This window comes from Anomaloglossus baeobatrachus, chromosome 4 (genome assembly GCF_048569485.1).
Source record: "Anomaloglossus baeobatrachus isolate aAnoBae1 chromosome 4, aAnoBae1.hap1, whole genome shotgun sequence".
NCBI lineage: Eukaryota > Metazoa > Chordata > Amphibia > Anura > Aromobatidae > Anomaloglossus > Anomaloglossus baeobatrachus.
In genome coordinates, this window is record NC_134356.1 from 178,364,481 (window position 1) to 178,381,565 (window position 17,085).

The 17,085-nt window shown below is 37.7% G+C and overlaps 1 protein-coding gene across 2 annotated transcripts in view; it reads right to left on the reverse strand.

The window, feature by feature from the left end:
• The window catches only part of ARHGAP26 (Rho GTPase activating protein 26), a 577,725-nt gene that overhangs the window by 310,788 nt on the left and 249,852 nt on the right, over positions 1–17,085 (reverse strand). For both annotated transcript variants that reach the window (XM_075344594.1, XM_075344593.1), the window contains exon 12: positions 2,999–3,035. In XM_075344594.1, the coding sequence (XP_075200709.1) occupies positions 2,999–3,035 (37 nt within the window). The remainder of the gene's footprint in view (positions 1–2,998; positions 3,036–17,085) is intronic.

The following is a 17,085-nucleotide window of genomic DNA, read 5'->3' on the forward strand; positions in this document are numbered from 1 at the left end:
CTGATTGGTTGCAGCATTCACATTACAAAATGTGAAGTCAGAACCTAAACTTGCTGGGATATCGACAGTTTGAGAAACTAGTATAAGCTTTTATTATTTTACTCAGGAAACTTAACGCTCAACTGTTGTTTTAATTTTTATTTTATAATAGAACACATGAAAAAAAGCCAGCAAAATGATATGTCACACATACAGTTTGACTAGACACTTAACTATTTTTATGATGGCCTCTTCCTAAATACACTTGTATAGTAAAAGCACTACTACATCCAGATCCAGCAATCTGCAGGCATCTCGACAAGTATTGTCTATTCAAACCAAAAACTGAGCACTATGATAAGAAAACCCAAGCTATTTCATAATTCAATCACAAAAGGCTGTGCAGTCAACAATACATTGAAGAAAAAAAAAAAGCTAATGAATTGAGGAAATGTAATTTCTACTGAACTCACGGTCTTCAAGAGAAATACTGTCCTGCTGCTTCCAAGTTAAAGGTCAAAATAAATTGCTGTTTGTACAGTTAGTAGTCGGTATTTCCACAATAATTACATAGAAAACCCTTCCTAAAAATAAGTTTTTTATGGCTTGCAGAAAGCCTTGGTAAAGAATGGTAGTACAACACTCCATAAATACATATATCTGGTGAAATTACTTGAGCAGGTTAACATTTACATGCCTCACAATGGCCGCTAATAATGAGTGATGCAATATAGCAGATTTAGTTCAGAGCATTTTGTGTGTGGTCATTATGATAATAGCTAGTAACCCGATTGTTAAAGTAATGAAGGAGTTAAAAATCTTCAGACCTAACAAACGTATAAGGGGTGAGGATCCATTACGTTTAACAAAACGGTTTGGTTAACATGGGTGGATGATGGGAGTGTTTACTATGCTATTATGTATTCTGTTATTGGTTACTATTTTGTGAACACCTTCATTTATGCATGAACTGTGTGAGGTATATAATAAAGAGTCCACCCTCTAGGGATTGGAATTCCGAAGACAAGTTTGAATTCATAACGTCAAGTTTCTCCAACACTGATAGATTCTCCGAAACTTCTAAAGTAGTGAAAATCTAATTTCACACCGATTGAATCTAAAAAATATTTACCTGGTTTGGATTTACTAAATTTGGTTTAATTGGGGCTTTTCTATACATTTTTATATTTAAAATTGGCCACGAGGATCTAAAGAGGTTGTAGGGTCTAAATCAATAAGCTTGCAATCTCTCTATATCTACACAAATCTAGTTGGATTCTGGCTGGGAGCATACATATTGCATACTTGAGGTCACGTGAGACCTGTCAGCGGAGAATCCTCAAATCGCTCAGAGAGTGAGATGTGAGGATTCACAAGTCTGTAGTCACACAGACTTATTGATTTAGACTAAAAAAAACTTTTGTCCACTGATAGCATCTTTGATTTCTTCTCCAACAGGGGAAATAAAGGGAGACCCTTCATATGAAAAAAATGCTATTAACCAGCAGATGTGGGCTTAATCTGCAGGTTAACAGTGTATTGACACTGCTCAGCCATGGCACTGAAGAGATTGCTAGCAGGAAAAAATTAAGTTTATTCCTACCAGCCGCCTCTGGCTTTCAGTCATAGGGGTGTGACTGGCGTGGTTTCAGTCACTGTTCAGTGAATAGAGAGTAGTGGCTATAACCACGCCCCCAGCACTGACTGACAGCCGGCTCTGTACTGATCCAGCTGCTAATTGACTCTAGCCTTCACATTCTTTTACAAGCCAGGATAGATTGTTTTCTTATTCACAAAATTAAGTCAACATGTTATTTTGACCAAACTTTGATCACCATAAAAAATGAGATCTAAGCAAAATATTTTTTTTTCCCATTTCATCCCACAAAGATTCAATATTTGGAAGATAAGTATGAAAAAATGAAAGCAATATAGAGGGTAGATGGAATCAAACATGCAATGGAGACAAATGAAGATACTATCTTACTGTGATAACATTTCTATGGGAAACATAGCACTGGTGACCAATAAATGTAGCCATAAGAATGGGAGTAAAAAAATTACTACAAGAGATTCACAAATTAGTCATAAGCTAAAGTGCACAGTAGATTGTTCCAAAATTATTAAGAAGTGTCTGTCCAAAGCTATGAGCTAGCGTAGATTTGCAATTTAATTTTCAAGTGATAGGAAAAGTGCAAAACAACACAAAAGGCTTTTTTTTTTTTTAAACCATTAGATATAGGTGCAATCATAATTATTAAACCCCCGTTGCAAATTAGGTTTATTGTTAAAACTTGCAAACTTTCTCCTGCTTGGATTAAACCAATCAATTTAACTAATTCAACACAACTAATATCACATCAGATTTCTTCAAATTCAAGACAAAATGCCACTTTTAATGATTCCTGCAGTCTCTGAATTATTCTATCCCTTCATGATGATCATCTTAGCACCTAGTAGAGCGTCTTTAGCTGTTATGATCTGCTACAAATGTGATACATATAAAGTCACCAGCTTCTAGCAGTGTTTCTGAGGAATCTTAGCCCAATCTTCAGGACTATGTCCTCAAGTTCACTTATTTTCCTGTTTTGATAGCTGCAACCTCTTTCTTCAAATCCCACAAAATCTTTTCCAATTACCTATAAAGGATGAAGCCCCCACCCTTTGCGACAGCCTACTGCAGCCATTAACCTAAGCGGGTGGTTGGAGCTATGGCATGCTGCGCTGCAACCATATGGTCATACTCCAATGCAGAAGTCACTAAAAATGGCATCTTGAGTTGAATTTGGAGAAACCATGTGTTATATTAGTTGTGTTGAGTTATTTTAATTGATTGGTTTAATCTAAACAAGATAAAGTTTATAAGTTTTACAATAAACCTAATTTACAATAGGGATTGAAAAAAAATTGATCGCAACTGTAAGAAGAATACAAGAATTGATAAAATATTAATAATTATGGGGCAATTTAACTCACACCAAACTTTTACAGACACAGACAGGTTTAAACCAATACTTACACCCTTCACTTTGACTGTCTTTGTTTGAATTGTAGACCTAAGAAAAATAAAACAATTATTTAGCAATGGATACAAAATAAAATTTCAGATTGTAAAAGAACAGTAGAGAAAACTAAAACATCAAGAAAAGTTAATTTTAAACGTCTCCTAGTGAAATAGAATTTATGCAACATTACAAAAGGGACTTTATATTTTGTGAGCTTATAAAAAGAGCAAACAATAAATAAATAAATAAATAAATCTTTAAGATATCCATCTAATGTCAATTCCTACGCCATAGTTCTGATGAGGATAGAAATGTCCTAAAGAATACTAGTGGGTTATCCAATAGGAAAATGTAGTCACAGATCAAGCAGACGAAAACCCCTGTATTATTGACAAATTATGTTCACAATAGCAATGACATAACTTAGGGTTAATTTGAAAGTGAAGATTCATGTTTTCTGTACAGATGCACATTACGATCACACTACATATGGTCCAAAGAATTAGTACACATTAACATTGTATGGCTGTCCATTATTGTACACCCTACATAACCAATGTAAGTCATTTTACAAATATAATGCTTCAGTGTTAGGCTGAAAGGGTTTGAAAACATATAAATATGCTTGTGGAGGCATATATATTCTGGCCTCTCATATTATATATATTATATATACATACATATACATATATATCACTCTCAGTGAAGTAGGTGTATCTGTCTCTAAGTCAACAGTAAAGAGAAGACTCCATGAAAGTAAATACAAAGGGTTCACATCTGCAAACCATTCATCAATTCCAAAAATAGACAGGCCAGAGTTAAATTTGCTGAAAAACACCTCATGAAGCCAGCTCAGTTCTGGAAAAGTATTCTATGGACAGATGAGACAAAGATCAACCTGTACCAGAATGATGGGAAGAAAAAAGTTTGGAGAAGAAAGGGAACGGCACATGATCCAAGGCACACCACATCCTCTGTAAAACATGGTGGAGGCAACGTGATGGCATGGGCATGCATGGCTTTCAATGGCACTGGGTCACTTGTGTTTATTGATGACATAACAGCAGACAAGAGTAGCCGGATCAATTCTGAAGTGTACCGGGATATTCTTTCAGCCCAGATTCAGCCAAATGCTGCAAAGTTGATCGGACGGCGCTTCATGTACAGATGGACAATGACCCCAAGCATACAGCCAAAGCTACCCAGGAGTTCATGAGTGCAAAAAAGTGGAACATTCTGCAATGGCCAAGTCAATCACCAGATCTTAACCCAATTGAGCATGCATTTCACTTGCTCAAATCCAGACTTAAGACGGAAAGACCCACAAACAAGTAAGACCTGAAGGCTGCGGCTGTAAAGGCCTGGCAAAGCATTAAGAAGGAGGAAACCCAGCGTTTGGTGATGTCCATGGGTTCCAGACTTAAGGCAGTGATTGCCTCCAAAGGATTCGCAACAAAATATTGAAAATAAAAATATTTTGTTTGGGTTTGGTTTATTTGACCAATTACTTTTGACCTCCTAAAATGTGGAGTGTTTGTAAAGAAATGTGTACAATTCCTACAATTTCTATCAGATATTTTTGTTTAAACCTTCAACTTAAACGTTACAATCTGCACTTGAAGTCTGTTGTAGAGATTTCATTTCAAATCCAATGTGGTGGCATGCAGAGCCCAACTCGCGAAAATTGTGTCACTGTCCAAATATTTCTGGACCTAACTGTATGTATATATATATATATATATATATATATATATATATATATATATATATATATATATTATAAAATAATGTGTATGTATGTATATATATACACATTATTTTATAATATTATTATATATATATATATATATATTATTATAAAATAATGTGTATGTATGTGTATATATATATATATATATATATATATATATATATATATATATATATATATATATGTACATACATACATACACATTTTTTTATAATATATATACACATACATACATACATACATACATACATATATATATATATATATATAAACACACACACACACACACACACACACACACACACACTCTGACTCGGCTATCTCAAAGAATCATTCAAATGCCCCTCACTCCCTTTCAAAGTTTCTTTGTGTATTATTTTTTTTTTCTGTAAGTGCAGTATTCAGTTTAAATGAGCATTCCTGCCGCTTGCTTTTTTAGAACATATACATATTACACAAAGTGTTTAACCAGGAACGGTACTTTTAATAAACTTTGCATACATCAATAGTAAAGGAACATTTAACAAACTCTGTAGTGCAATCTTAACTGAAAAATTTGCATCTTTCTCCATGTAGAAAACACACCTTCCCCTCTATCCTGCCACCTCAATTTGTCATCCACTGTGAAAAAGCAGTTCTTGACTGTCAGCATAGCTAGGTGAGAAGTTACACAGCCTATTATACTCTATGGAGAGTGCATGGGGAGGAAGAGTTAAGAGTAGAGTGAAAAAAATAAGTACATGGTGACACAGAAAGTGAGCTATTGAGCTTTCTAACAAGTCTTTCACCTCATCCCAGAGAGCTGGGTTCAGCTTAGGACTAGGATGCCGAGGCACTACCAGTCCAAAAAAACCAAACAAACAAAAAACAGAAACAAAAACACTGGTAGAAATAGGCAGCACTGATGGAAAATTTCTTGTTGTAAAAACATGTGATGAGGTTCTTTTGTTAAAAGCTGTGAATTAGGCTCCACCAGTAACATTTACTCTGGGTACCCACTGTTCAGCTACATGCATATATTACCCTTACATATTCATCTATGCTTCTTTATAATAAACTGGGTAAATTGTTACATTAATTATGAGACACTGCTTTTGTCTGTGCATAGTGAATCAAGTGTATTGTGACAACTACTCATTATATAAATAATGGGGCCCATGCTTGCAGAGGAGCCCAACAATAAATTCTTCGGTTCACCTGTGGGCCAGTCAAAAGCTGGTGTCACACATAACGACGACGACAACGACGTCGCTGCTACGTCACCATTTTCTGTGACGTTGCAGCGACGTCCCGTCGCTGTCGCCGTGTGTGACATCCAGCAACGACCTGGCCCCTGCTGTGAGGTCGCCGGTCGTTGCTGAATGTCCAGCTTCAGTTTTTGGTCGTCACTCTCCCGCTGTGACACACACATCGCTGTGTGTGACAGCGAGAGAGCGACGAAATGAAGCGATCAGGAGCCGGCACTGGCAGCTGCGGTAAGCTGTAACCAGCGTAAACATCGGGTAACCAAGGGAAGACCTTTCCCTAGTTACCCGATGTTTACGTTGGTTACCAGCCTCCGCTCTTGCTGCCAGTGCCGGCTCCTGCACTGTGACATGTGGCTGCAGTATGCATCGGGTAATTAACCCGATGTATACTGTAGCAAGGAGAGCAAGGAGCCAGCGCTAAGCAGTGCGCGCGGCTCCTTGCTCTCTGCACTGTGACATGTAGCTGCAGCACACATCGGGTTAATTAACCCGATGTGTACTGCACCTAGGAGAGCAAGGAGCCAGCGCTAAGCGCGGCTCCCTGCTCTCTGCACATGTAGCGACGTTATGATCGCTGCTTCTGCTGTGTTTGACAGCTAAGCAGCGATCATAACAGCGACTTACAAGGTCGCTGTTACGTCACCGAAAATGGTGACGTAACAGCGACGTCGTTGTCGCTGTCGCTTAGTGTGACACCAGCTTAAGCCTGGCTGGATTCAGCTCTACACAACACTGTATAATCTCCTCCATACTGCTGCCTTTTTAATCAAAAGAAAGGAAAGTCCGGCACTAAAACCACATTCACTGCTCCTGATCCATTTTTAAGTAATGCAGTGCAACAAATAGGTCATGACAGAGACTGAAAAACAGCACCTGTGGTGCAACACTCCATTAGAACACATATAATAACTCCGGAATAGAAGAAAGGAGGTGGCACTTACCAAGTAAAAATATGTTTATTCTTTAAAAAATAGACATCAAAAAGCAGGGAGGGAAGCGTGGGGCATGAGAGACGACGGCGGTCATTTTGTCTGAACCCGACAAAGCGCCCATGAGCACGAAACTGCCGCCATTGTTTCGGACGCCTCCCGCATCTCTCCCTGCTTTTTTATGTCTATTTCCCTCCTGTCTTCTTTTATTTCGGTGCTTCTTTTTTCAGTGTGCTAGCTAATCAATGAAGAGCATGGATCCATCAGCATGTTTTGTGCTGTGTACAAAGCCAGCTAGACATGTGCATTTAAAACTTGGACGCATGATACTTTCCATTTTGTACCGTGCAGTAGAGTATTTTATCATTGCTGTGCATGTGTGGCATCCGTATTTTTCACAGATGGCTTAAAAAAATAAAGATATTAGAAAGCTTCCCCTATACTTGCAATGTTAAGCACGTAAAGCATACAGACAACTATTATCCCTTGTTATGCATTCTGCCAGAAAAAAATGAACATGTCTCTTTGTGGTTCACAAGGAAGCATGTGAAGATCACCAAAGGATATAAAATGGGTTTTGTGATATCTGTGAAAACAATAGATGCTACACATACTGAAACACGTACATGAGAGAGAGAGAGATCTTCCATACACAGCAGCTATTTTATTCCCACTAGCTCAGAGTCAATTGCAAATAAGATACACTGATAAGCAAAAAGGTAATAATGATTTGAACTTTTGACTTTCGGCTCCATATCTCACCATTGACCATAGCTTTGAATGCAAGACTACCTTCACTAAATATACAATCATCTTGGCTATTGCATACATATCTTTGAACTGCAAGGATTTAGCATATGATTAGTTGTGCAAATTCTTGTCAGGCTGCTGCATTGTTACTGCTTTGCACCTGTTGGTGGAAAAATCTTTTTTCTTGCACACTACAATTTACAACCTGTTCCAACATTCCCTAATAACTCAGTGTGTCAGCTGAAGTGCTAATTTTAGGTGTGAAACGACCGTCGTCTGACGGGTTTGGGGTTTCCTTCCCTCCCTGCAAACCTTTCCATGTAACCTCCACCGATAAATACAGTTTTTTCCTGCACAGCATTTACCGGTGAGTGCCTTCAATTCTCCTATTTTCATATAAAACTAGAGTTTGTTGACTTGGAATTTGTGGAGGGGATAAATAGGAGTTTTCATAACATCAACCTAAGTTGATGTCATGAAAAGACTTGGCTGAAGACAAACTGAAGACCCCCCCCCTCCAAACAGGGCCATTTATTGTAAAATACGTCTGTACTGCAGCCATCTAGTTCTGTTTATGTGTGATTTTTTAAATATTCTACAAGGAGTTAAGTCTGCAATAATCAAGTCATTATATTTAATGTTTGTTTGTGTAGTTCTCATTGCTCTATGTAGCGCAAGCCATGTGTTGAAAAGTGTCTGCACTTTTAGTAATAAAGAAATATGTGAATGTTTTTATACTGCTTTGCCAATTTTGATTTATCAACTAGTTTTATAGATGTTATTCTTAAGGATTCTTTTCGTATGCCTGTCTGTGCCGTTGCATGGGGACTGTCCCTAGAATTTACTTGAGCCTGATTGGTACATGTGTTATGGCCTGGCAGTAGTTTAGATTCCAGTCCATTCTGGCAGAGATGATACGCACATCTGTTCAGGGTTTAACCAATAGCATATCGCACTGTGACATCATTGTACACTGCAGCTGCTAGGCATTCCAAATCAAACATTTACTCACAGCTAACAAATTCTGCTTCAACTCACTCTGCCATGATTATCAATGAGCATTTTGCATAAAACTGTAAATGTATTAGAACTGTAACATGCATAATCTACATCCCTTCTGCCAGACATGCCGTATGTCACTCCCAGAGCGAGACATGCCTCTTCTCAGAACTGTACCATCGTCCAATTATATTTCAGCAATCTCTGTTGACTAATGGGCCTTGGGAGATTTAGTGAGTGTGGCTTGCACACAAGCTTTTCAAGGCTAGATCTAGGTCATGGGCTGTCAATTAGAAAGCCTTGCTTTGCATATTTACTGATATACATATTATACTGATATACTTTACAAATTAAAATACAGATATATTTGAGGTTAAATGATAAGTATTATGTTTAAGCACTTTTTCAGAAAAGGCTGTCCCATTTTTTTTATTTTAGGAATAATTGCAATTCTTGCCATTATCTGGCTTGTATCTTGCATTTTCACCAAGTTTACACTAACCAGTAAAAGGGTAACAATGTTTTGAACTTCTGACTTTCAGGCTCCATATCTCACCATCCACTACTGCTTCAAATGTGAGACTACCATATCACAATTACAACCTGTTCTTCCCGAAAAGCTGCGTGTTATTAGGTTGATTCTTAAGTGAAAGGTCACTGGTTCAAATCGAGACACAAGCATGAAGATTTACCAAGAAAAGAGGAACATCATCCAGATCATTAATAGCGGTCTCTCAGCCAAGAAAACTGCCAAACTGCATCATGTGAGTACAATGACAGTTGGAAGAATACGAAATGAAAACTGTCCATCCATTCAAAAGCCAAGAGATAGACATCCAGACAAAATATCAGATTTAACAAGTCAGCTCATCACAAAGTTTATCAGTTCTTGTGGGACAAACACAGCAGAGGAGATATTTCGCAGTAGTGAAATCACAGACATCCATGCAGGCACCATGCGACGCACATTACACAAGTCAGGAATGGTGGCCCGAAAAAAAAGGTGATGACGCCTCAAATTCAATATCGTCATAAAAAGAGTCGGTTCGAATTTACAAAAAAAGTACAAAAAGTGGACAGCAGAAGATTGGAAACTGGTGGTTTGGAACGATGAGACGAAAGTCAATAAACTAGGTTCTCACAGGTGCAAATGGGTCTGGACGAAACAAGGGAAAGGGGCTAATGGATCGAGAAATTGAAGGAACTGTTAAGTTTAAGTTTGATGGAGGAAGCCTGATGATATGAGGCTATTTCACAGCCAAAGGTGTTGGATATTTTATCACTGGTGGGCTCGATGCTGAGCTATATATGAGTATCCTAAAAGAAGAGTTACTCTGTCCACTCGAGTACTATGGGTATGAAAAGAACAACAGTATTCCAGCAGGACAACAACACAAAGTATATGTTGAGATTGGCAAAGAAATGGCTCAATGACAATGAAGTAGAGGTGCTGGATTGGCCACCACAGTACCCAGACCTCAACCCAATCAAACACTTCTGGGTAGAGTTGAAGACAAAGCTGTATACATTCCCAAGTGAGTTGACCAGTATGTACCCACATTGGGGATGTGTAGAAGAGACCATAGATTAGATTTTGGTCAAGACATGCTTGACTCTGATAGAGACCATGCCCAAAAGGATTCAGGCAATGTTGAAAGCCAAATGGTGGATTTACAAAATACTAACAAAAATAATACAAAATGTAAAATTTGATTTTTAGGAGCAAAACATTAATGAAGTGACATAATAAAAATCTGCATAACTAATTACAGTATATGCTAAATCGTTACAAATCAAATCTATGTGTTCGATAGCCAAGACTGTATATTTAATGAAGGTAGTCTCGCGTTCAAAGCTGTAGTGCATGGTGAGATATGGAGCTGAAAGTCAAAAGTTTAAAACATTGTTACCCTTTTGCTCGTCAGTGTATGTTTAGAAACAGATCATTTATTATTATTCATTACTGTATCAAAATTCCAGGGAGTCAGAATTTTACATAAACCATTGCACCTTTCCATAGCTTGGAAAATTACAGGAAACAATATTATTTTAGAAGCTTCCGATGCACAAAAGTACTCAACTCAAGTGAGGCGCACATGCGGCAGTATTTTAAGCCTTACTTGCCGCTTTGCTTGATATCATAGAAAAGAAAAAAAAAGTTCAGCTAAAGAATGAGAAATATGAACTGTAGACCTCCATAAGTCTGGCATATCAATGGAAGCAATTTCAAAGTGTCTTAAAGTACCATGTTCATTGATATATAGAGTAATATGCAAGTTTAAACACCAGAGGACCATGCAGCCATCATACTGTTCAGAAAGGAAAAGTTTGCAGATCAATGCAAGAATAGCAGCAAAAGACCTTGTGAAGATGCTGGAGATAACATATACAAAAGAATGTATTCAAACAGTAAAAAGTGTCTTATCTTGATTTGACCTGAAAGGTGACTCATCAATAAAAAAAAACAAACATAAAAAAGCAACAGCTATTGCTCCAAAGCTGTCCCCTGTGCCTATGCCTGTCTGTATCACCATATGGCCATGATCAAGGTCATGTGACCGAAACGTTGACCCGCTGTTCTACACAGACCTACCTAACTACCTGCAGATGATATTCAAATAAACCCCTTTCATTCTGAATTGGTTCCTTTTTTACATTTTATGGCTATAATTCTCATATAGCACCCAAGCTCAACAACCATTGTGTGCCTACCAAATTTCACCACTTAAAAAAAGTTGGCCCCAGTGTGCAACTGGTAATTCAGAGACATATCTTGTTGCGAAGGGGGGGGGGTAGTTGTGAGTCACAGAAAAGTGAAGCTTGTGGGTTGCAATATCATATTGCGGAAAGCTTTGCTGCTGGAGGGACTGCTTGAGCACAAAAAGGTTTTCCAAATAGACAAATGGAACCAAGCTAACTTCCAAACATTTGGCAAATTTGCTTCAAGTAGAACTCCAGATGTATTTTTTTTCTAATTCCGCTAGGTCATGTTATTCTCATGGGGAACCTAGGAATTTATCCTAGTTAAAGTAATGTGCTCTCCATTTCATTGTAGTTTGGAATGACACTATTCATTTTACCATATAAATTTAATGAACACATTTCCAAGAGGGGTGGGATTAAACAAAAACAAAAAAAAAACAAAAAAAAAAAAAATAAAAAAAAAAACCCAAACATTTGTTTCTTAGGTTTTGATTTTAGAACAACCTTTTGCAGTAAAAATCAATTGATGACTGTTGTGAAAGTCAGTATGGTTATGGCAACGCCAAATTTATTTAAACAAAAACAAAAAAACACTTTTTTATTAATAAAATGAAACTGGTTAGAACAAACTAAAATATAAAACTTTGCTTTATAGACTTTTTATATAGAGTTGCATCAGAAGTTGTTTTTATGGAGCAAGATAGGTACTACTTTAGGGGTTTTGTGACTATGTGATACTTCTGAAATTCCATTTTTTTTTTTTTTGAAGGGTGATACGACAAAGAAAAATAACGGATTCTGCAATTTTGATTTTTTTTTCTGTTTCAGCCTTCACCTTATGGGATATAATGTTTTATATATGTATTTATATTAACTGGGTCAATTAAGCATGTTGGCATACTAAATATGTTCGTAGGTAAAAAGAGGGTGATTTAAACTATGATGCCTTTAAAAAGTATTCATAACTCGTGAAATTTCCACATTTTTTCACATTACACCCACAAAAGTTAAATTTTATTGGGATTTTATGTGATACATTAACAAAAAGTAGCAAGAATTTGTGAAGTGAAAAAGAAATGTTATATGGTTTTCAAAAATATAAATCTGAAAATTGTGATGTGCGCATTTGTATTCAGCCCCTGTAGTCTGAAACCCTTAATTAGAATCCTAAGTGACCAATTGCCTTCAGAAACCATCTAATTAGTAAATTGAGTCCACCTGTGTGTAATTTACTCTCTGTATAACTACAGCTATTCTGTGAAGGCCTCAGAGGTTTGTTTGAGAATATTAGGTATCAAAAAGAATAATGAAAACAAAAAGTAACATACCAGAAAGGTCAAGGACAAAGTTGTGTAGAAAAATAAAGCAGGGTTAGGTTATAAAACAATATATACAATCCAAGCTCTAAACAACTCATGGAACACTGGTTTAATCTAGCATCCAAAAATGGAACGCATATGGCACAACTACAAACCTACCAAAACATAGCCGTCCACCTAAACCAGTGTTCTCCAAATCCAATCCTCGAGAGCAACCAGCAGTGCATGATTTCAGAATTTCCTTACTATTGTAGAAGTGATAATTTAATCACCTGTGCAATGCTAAGGAACTCCTGAATATATGATTGTTGGTGGCTCTTGCGGATTGAAGTTGGGCAAAACTGACATCCCATGCAAGGAGAGCACTAATTAGAAAAGCAGCAAAGAGGCCCATGGTCACTGGAGGAGCTGCAGACATCCACAGCTCAGGTGAAAGACTATGTCCATGGGACAACTGTCAGAGCATCACATCAAAATGTTCGGACTGGCCAGCGGAGGTTCTGACCCAAGTGTGTCAACTGCATAAAAATACAGGCTGACAGGCTCTGTTCAGGAGAGTGGATTACCAGTCTGAACATTGGGATGCGATTTTAGGACAAGTCAAACAACCATGTAACTGTGCTTAGTCGTATACTCCTCAAATCTGGTCAATATGGAAGAGTGGCAAAAAGAAAACTATTTTTGAAAGCAAACTATAAGAAGTCCCATATTCAGTTTGAAAAAACCCATGAAGAGGACACAGCTAGCATGTGGAAAAAGGCACTCTGCTCAAAGGAGACCAATTTAGAACATTTTGGACTAAATGCAAAACACTATGCGGTCATAAACTAACACTGCGCATGACCCTGAAAACACCATTCCCATAGTCAAACAGTTGCAGCAGCATCATGGTGTAGGGATCAGGGCTGTGGAGTCGAAGTCAGAGACAAGGAGTCAGAGTCCATTTTGGTGAAGTCAGAGTTGGTATAAAATGGACCGACTCCTAAAACATATAATAAAATGGGTACAGCTGTATAATGTGCTGAATATTTTTGCATAACAATTTGGGAACATTATGAAATGTCCTATAAATGTCTGTTCTATTCCTAATCAAAGAATCTAGGCTTTTAGTTGAGATGAATATGTGCTGTACTTCAGCTACATGATATAAAATAGTAGTTACAGATAAGTGTAAAAACAAAGACACAAAGAATGCCTGCAATCATCTCAGAACTACTAGAGACTCCAGAGTGAACAGGAAAGTAGGATTAAGGTAAGTACTTCTTAAAGCAAGTCTAAAACTTTCAATAAACAGCAAAATGATCCTTTAGAATTAGATGATCTTATTGAAGCTGCTTCCCATCTCTCTCTTATTTATCACATGCGCTGCATTGTGCACACGCTTCAGCTGGCAATAAGAGATACTCTGGAAGAGGGACATGCTGGAACTCTAATTTGCAAAGTGAGAAAATTGGATATTGTTGCCAGAACCCCTAAAATTGATTCCATCTTTAAGAGAGGTGCTGGAAAAGGAACATTTGTCGATCAAGCCACTCAGTGGGGCAGCAATTATTTAAACGATTGAGTGATTGCTTGAGCTGAAATCCTTTCTTGTAGACATGGCCAACCCTTAGGTAACACTAAATGAAAGTTAATGGACACAGGTGGCTGAATTGAAGGAATTGCTTCATTACCCATTTACAGGTACTAAAAAATTACAAGCTGAGGATTTAACTCCCAACAATTTCAAAAAGGAGTCAAAGAACTTGCTGTTTTGCCTGTCCCAGAGAGGAGGTTTAATCGCAGATGGCATTGCTGCTTCAATGAAATGTAGAAACACACAGCTATTAGAAAATAAAATTCTTCTGGCAGCTATGTATGTGAACCTAAGTCATCGTATATTGTTGAATGATCAACAGCTTACTAAAGGAAAAGAAGCTCTGACAGAGGTAGCAGTTAGAATGAGTTTCTATTGGATGGCCAGGAGCACAAGAGCAAGAGGACTTGGATTCTGCCAGTGCTACTGCTGCTGTATCTTCAGCCTCATCAGATGAGGAGTTTAATTTTGAAACGTTGGATGACATGGAGGAGCAAAGCATTGATGCAGGGAAAAAGATTCCACTCCAAATTGACCGAATTTCAGCGACATTTTTCACTTGCTTTCAAAGAAGTAGAAGACTTTAGCCGGTCATCAAAACTGACTGTGCATGAGGCAATTTCTTTATATCTCGAGATTGTTACAGACGTTGCCCCTGTGGTCACCACTCTGCCACTAACACAACTCAATGTGAAGAGGTTGTTCTCAGATTAGACATTAGGAAAAACTTTGACAGTGAGGGCAGTCAGGGAGTGGAACAGGTTACAACAGGAGGTGGTGAGCTCTCCATCAATGGAAATGTTCAAGCAGAAACTGGATAAACATATAGCTGGGATGATTTAAGAAAGCCTGCACTCGCAGGGGGTTGGACCTGATGGCCCTTGAGGTCCCTTCCAACTCTACCATAATATGAAATATATTGCTTGATTATTGTGTCCTAATAATGATTAGAAGCCTGAAGTCACCATTTTACTACAGTAAATTTATCACACACATGAGTCATGTATAAGGGAGTCAGAGTCATGGAGTCTGAGTTGGGATCAGTGAAATTGAGGAGTCGGAGGTTTGGCTTACCAACTCCACAGTACTGGTAGGGAGGCTTTTTTCAGCAGGCAGGGAACCTAGTCAGAGTTGATATGGGAAGATGGATGGAGCCAAGTTAGAGCTTGCAAAAGACTAGACACGGCGCGTAGGTTGACCCTCCAGCAGGACAACGACCCTAAACATACGGCAAGAGCTACAAGGATATGGTTTAGATCAAAGCATATTCATGTGATTGAATGGCCCAGTCACAACCAGACCTAAATCCCTGTGAGAATCTGTGGCAAGACTTGAAAACTGCTGTCCACAGACACCTCCATCCCATCTCCCTGAGCCTGAGCAATTTTGCAAAGAAAAATGGGCAAAAACTTCAGCCTCTAAGTGTGCAAAGCTAGTAAAGACAAATCCCAAAAGACTTGCAGCGGAAGGTGGTCCTACAAAGTATTGACTCAGTTGGGCTGAATAAAAATGCACATAATAATTTTCAGATTGATATTTTTTTAAATATTTAGATCACCATGTATATTTTCCTTTAGACTTCACAAATACTTGATACTTTGTGTGAGTAGATCACATGAAATCCACAAAAAACACATTCAAACTTTGTGGTTGTAAATTATAAAAGTGTGGAAAAGCTTACGGGGTATGAAAACTTTTGAAGACCGTGTATTTTTTTGTTTTAGACAAATATTTTTTAATGACTGGGTCTGCAAAAACATCATATCACTGATGCCATTGGAGCTGCAGGGGTGTACTGTCCATTTAAAATCACAAACATGTGACTAAAGTCGATATACATAAGGTGGGAGGAAACAAAAATAAGAAGGGGAGGTTGGTAAAGTAGAAAGGAATAAGACCAGAGACTATAGCTATTGCAAAAATGAAGTTCAGTAAGCATTACTTGAGTAATTTTACCATGGATATGAAGAAAACAAATTTAATTTTTCTTTTGGCTTTTAGTGAGTATATTGTTCACTATTGTACAGATACATTTTAAATCAACAGGGGATAAACTTGTTTTCTATGAATATTTATGAATTTATTCTTTATTACCCTCTGAGACCTACCTGAACATGTTCACATGATCGCCTATATAAACTGTAATGTATTACATTCCTTTGTATAATTACCAGTCTATTAAGTAACTTTTCAGTAGGCCCCTCAATAACATGACAATCCATCAGCATTCTGTTGGGCAGGAAGGGGGTGGAGTGTGGTTTGACAGCTATTAGAAGCCTAATATTCTCCGGTCAAAATTGACAGCAACATTCAAAAGTTTAAACTGTTGCAATCAGACCTACCGCTAATCCCAGCAGTTACTTTTGTGTCTCTGTTGTATAATGCAGAGGACACTCTCCCTATATGGTGGAAGTTCAGCTCCTGACCCTGCTCCACATAGTGATAGTGCATGTCAGCCTTGTTTGTATGGTGGGCATCATGAAGTGGTTAAACCACAGTGATAAATTAGAAGAACCATGCAAATGGAGGACCAAGGTGTGTAACTGATCTAGAAAGGTTAATATTTTTCTACTCGTTCTATATTTTGCTTAGTATAAACTCGTCTTATAGTCTCATATTATGTTTCAGATTTTTAAAAAGTTCTGGTCTAAAATTTATAATCATATATGCAATGTTTTGAGAAAACAGTGTGATGAGTAGTGTAATGGGAAAGGCATGATCGCTAAAAGTTATGACATATTTCTCAGAAGGGGGCGGCTGGTGGAACTTCCTTTGGGAACGTTGCATGCGGCGTTATTTTTGTCTGTAAATGGTATAAGTAAACTGCG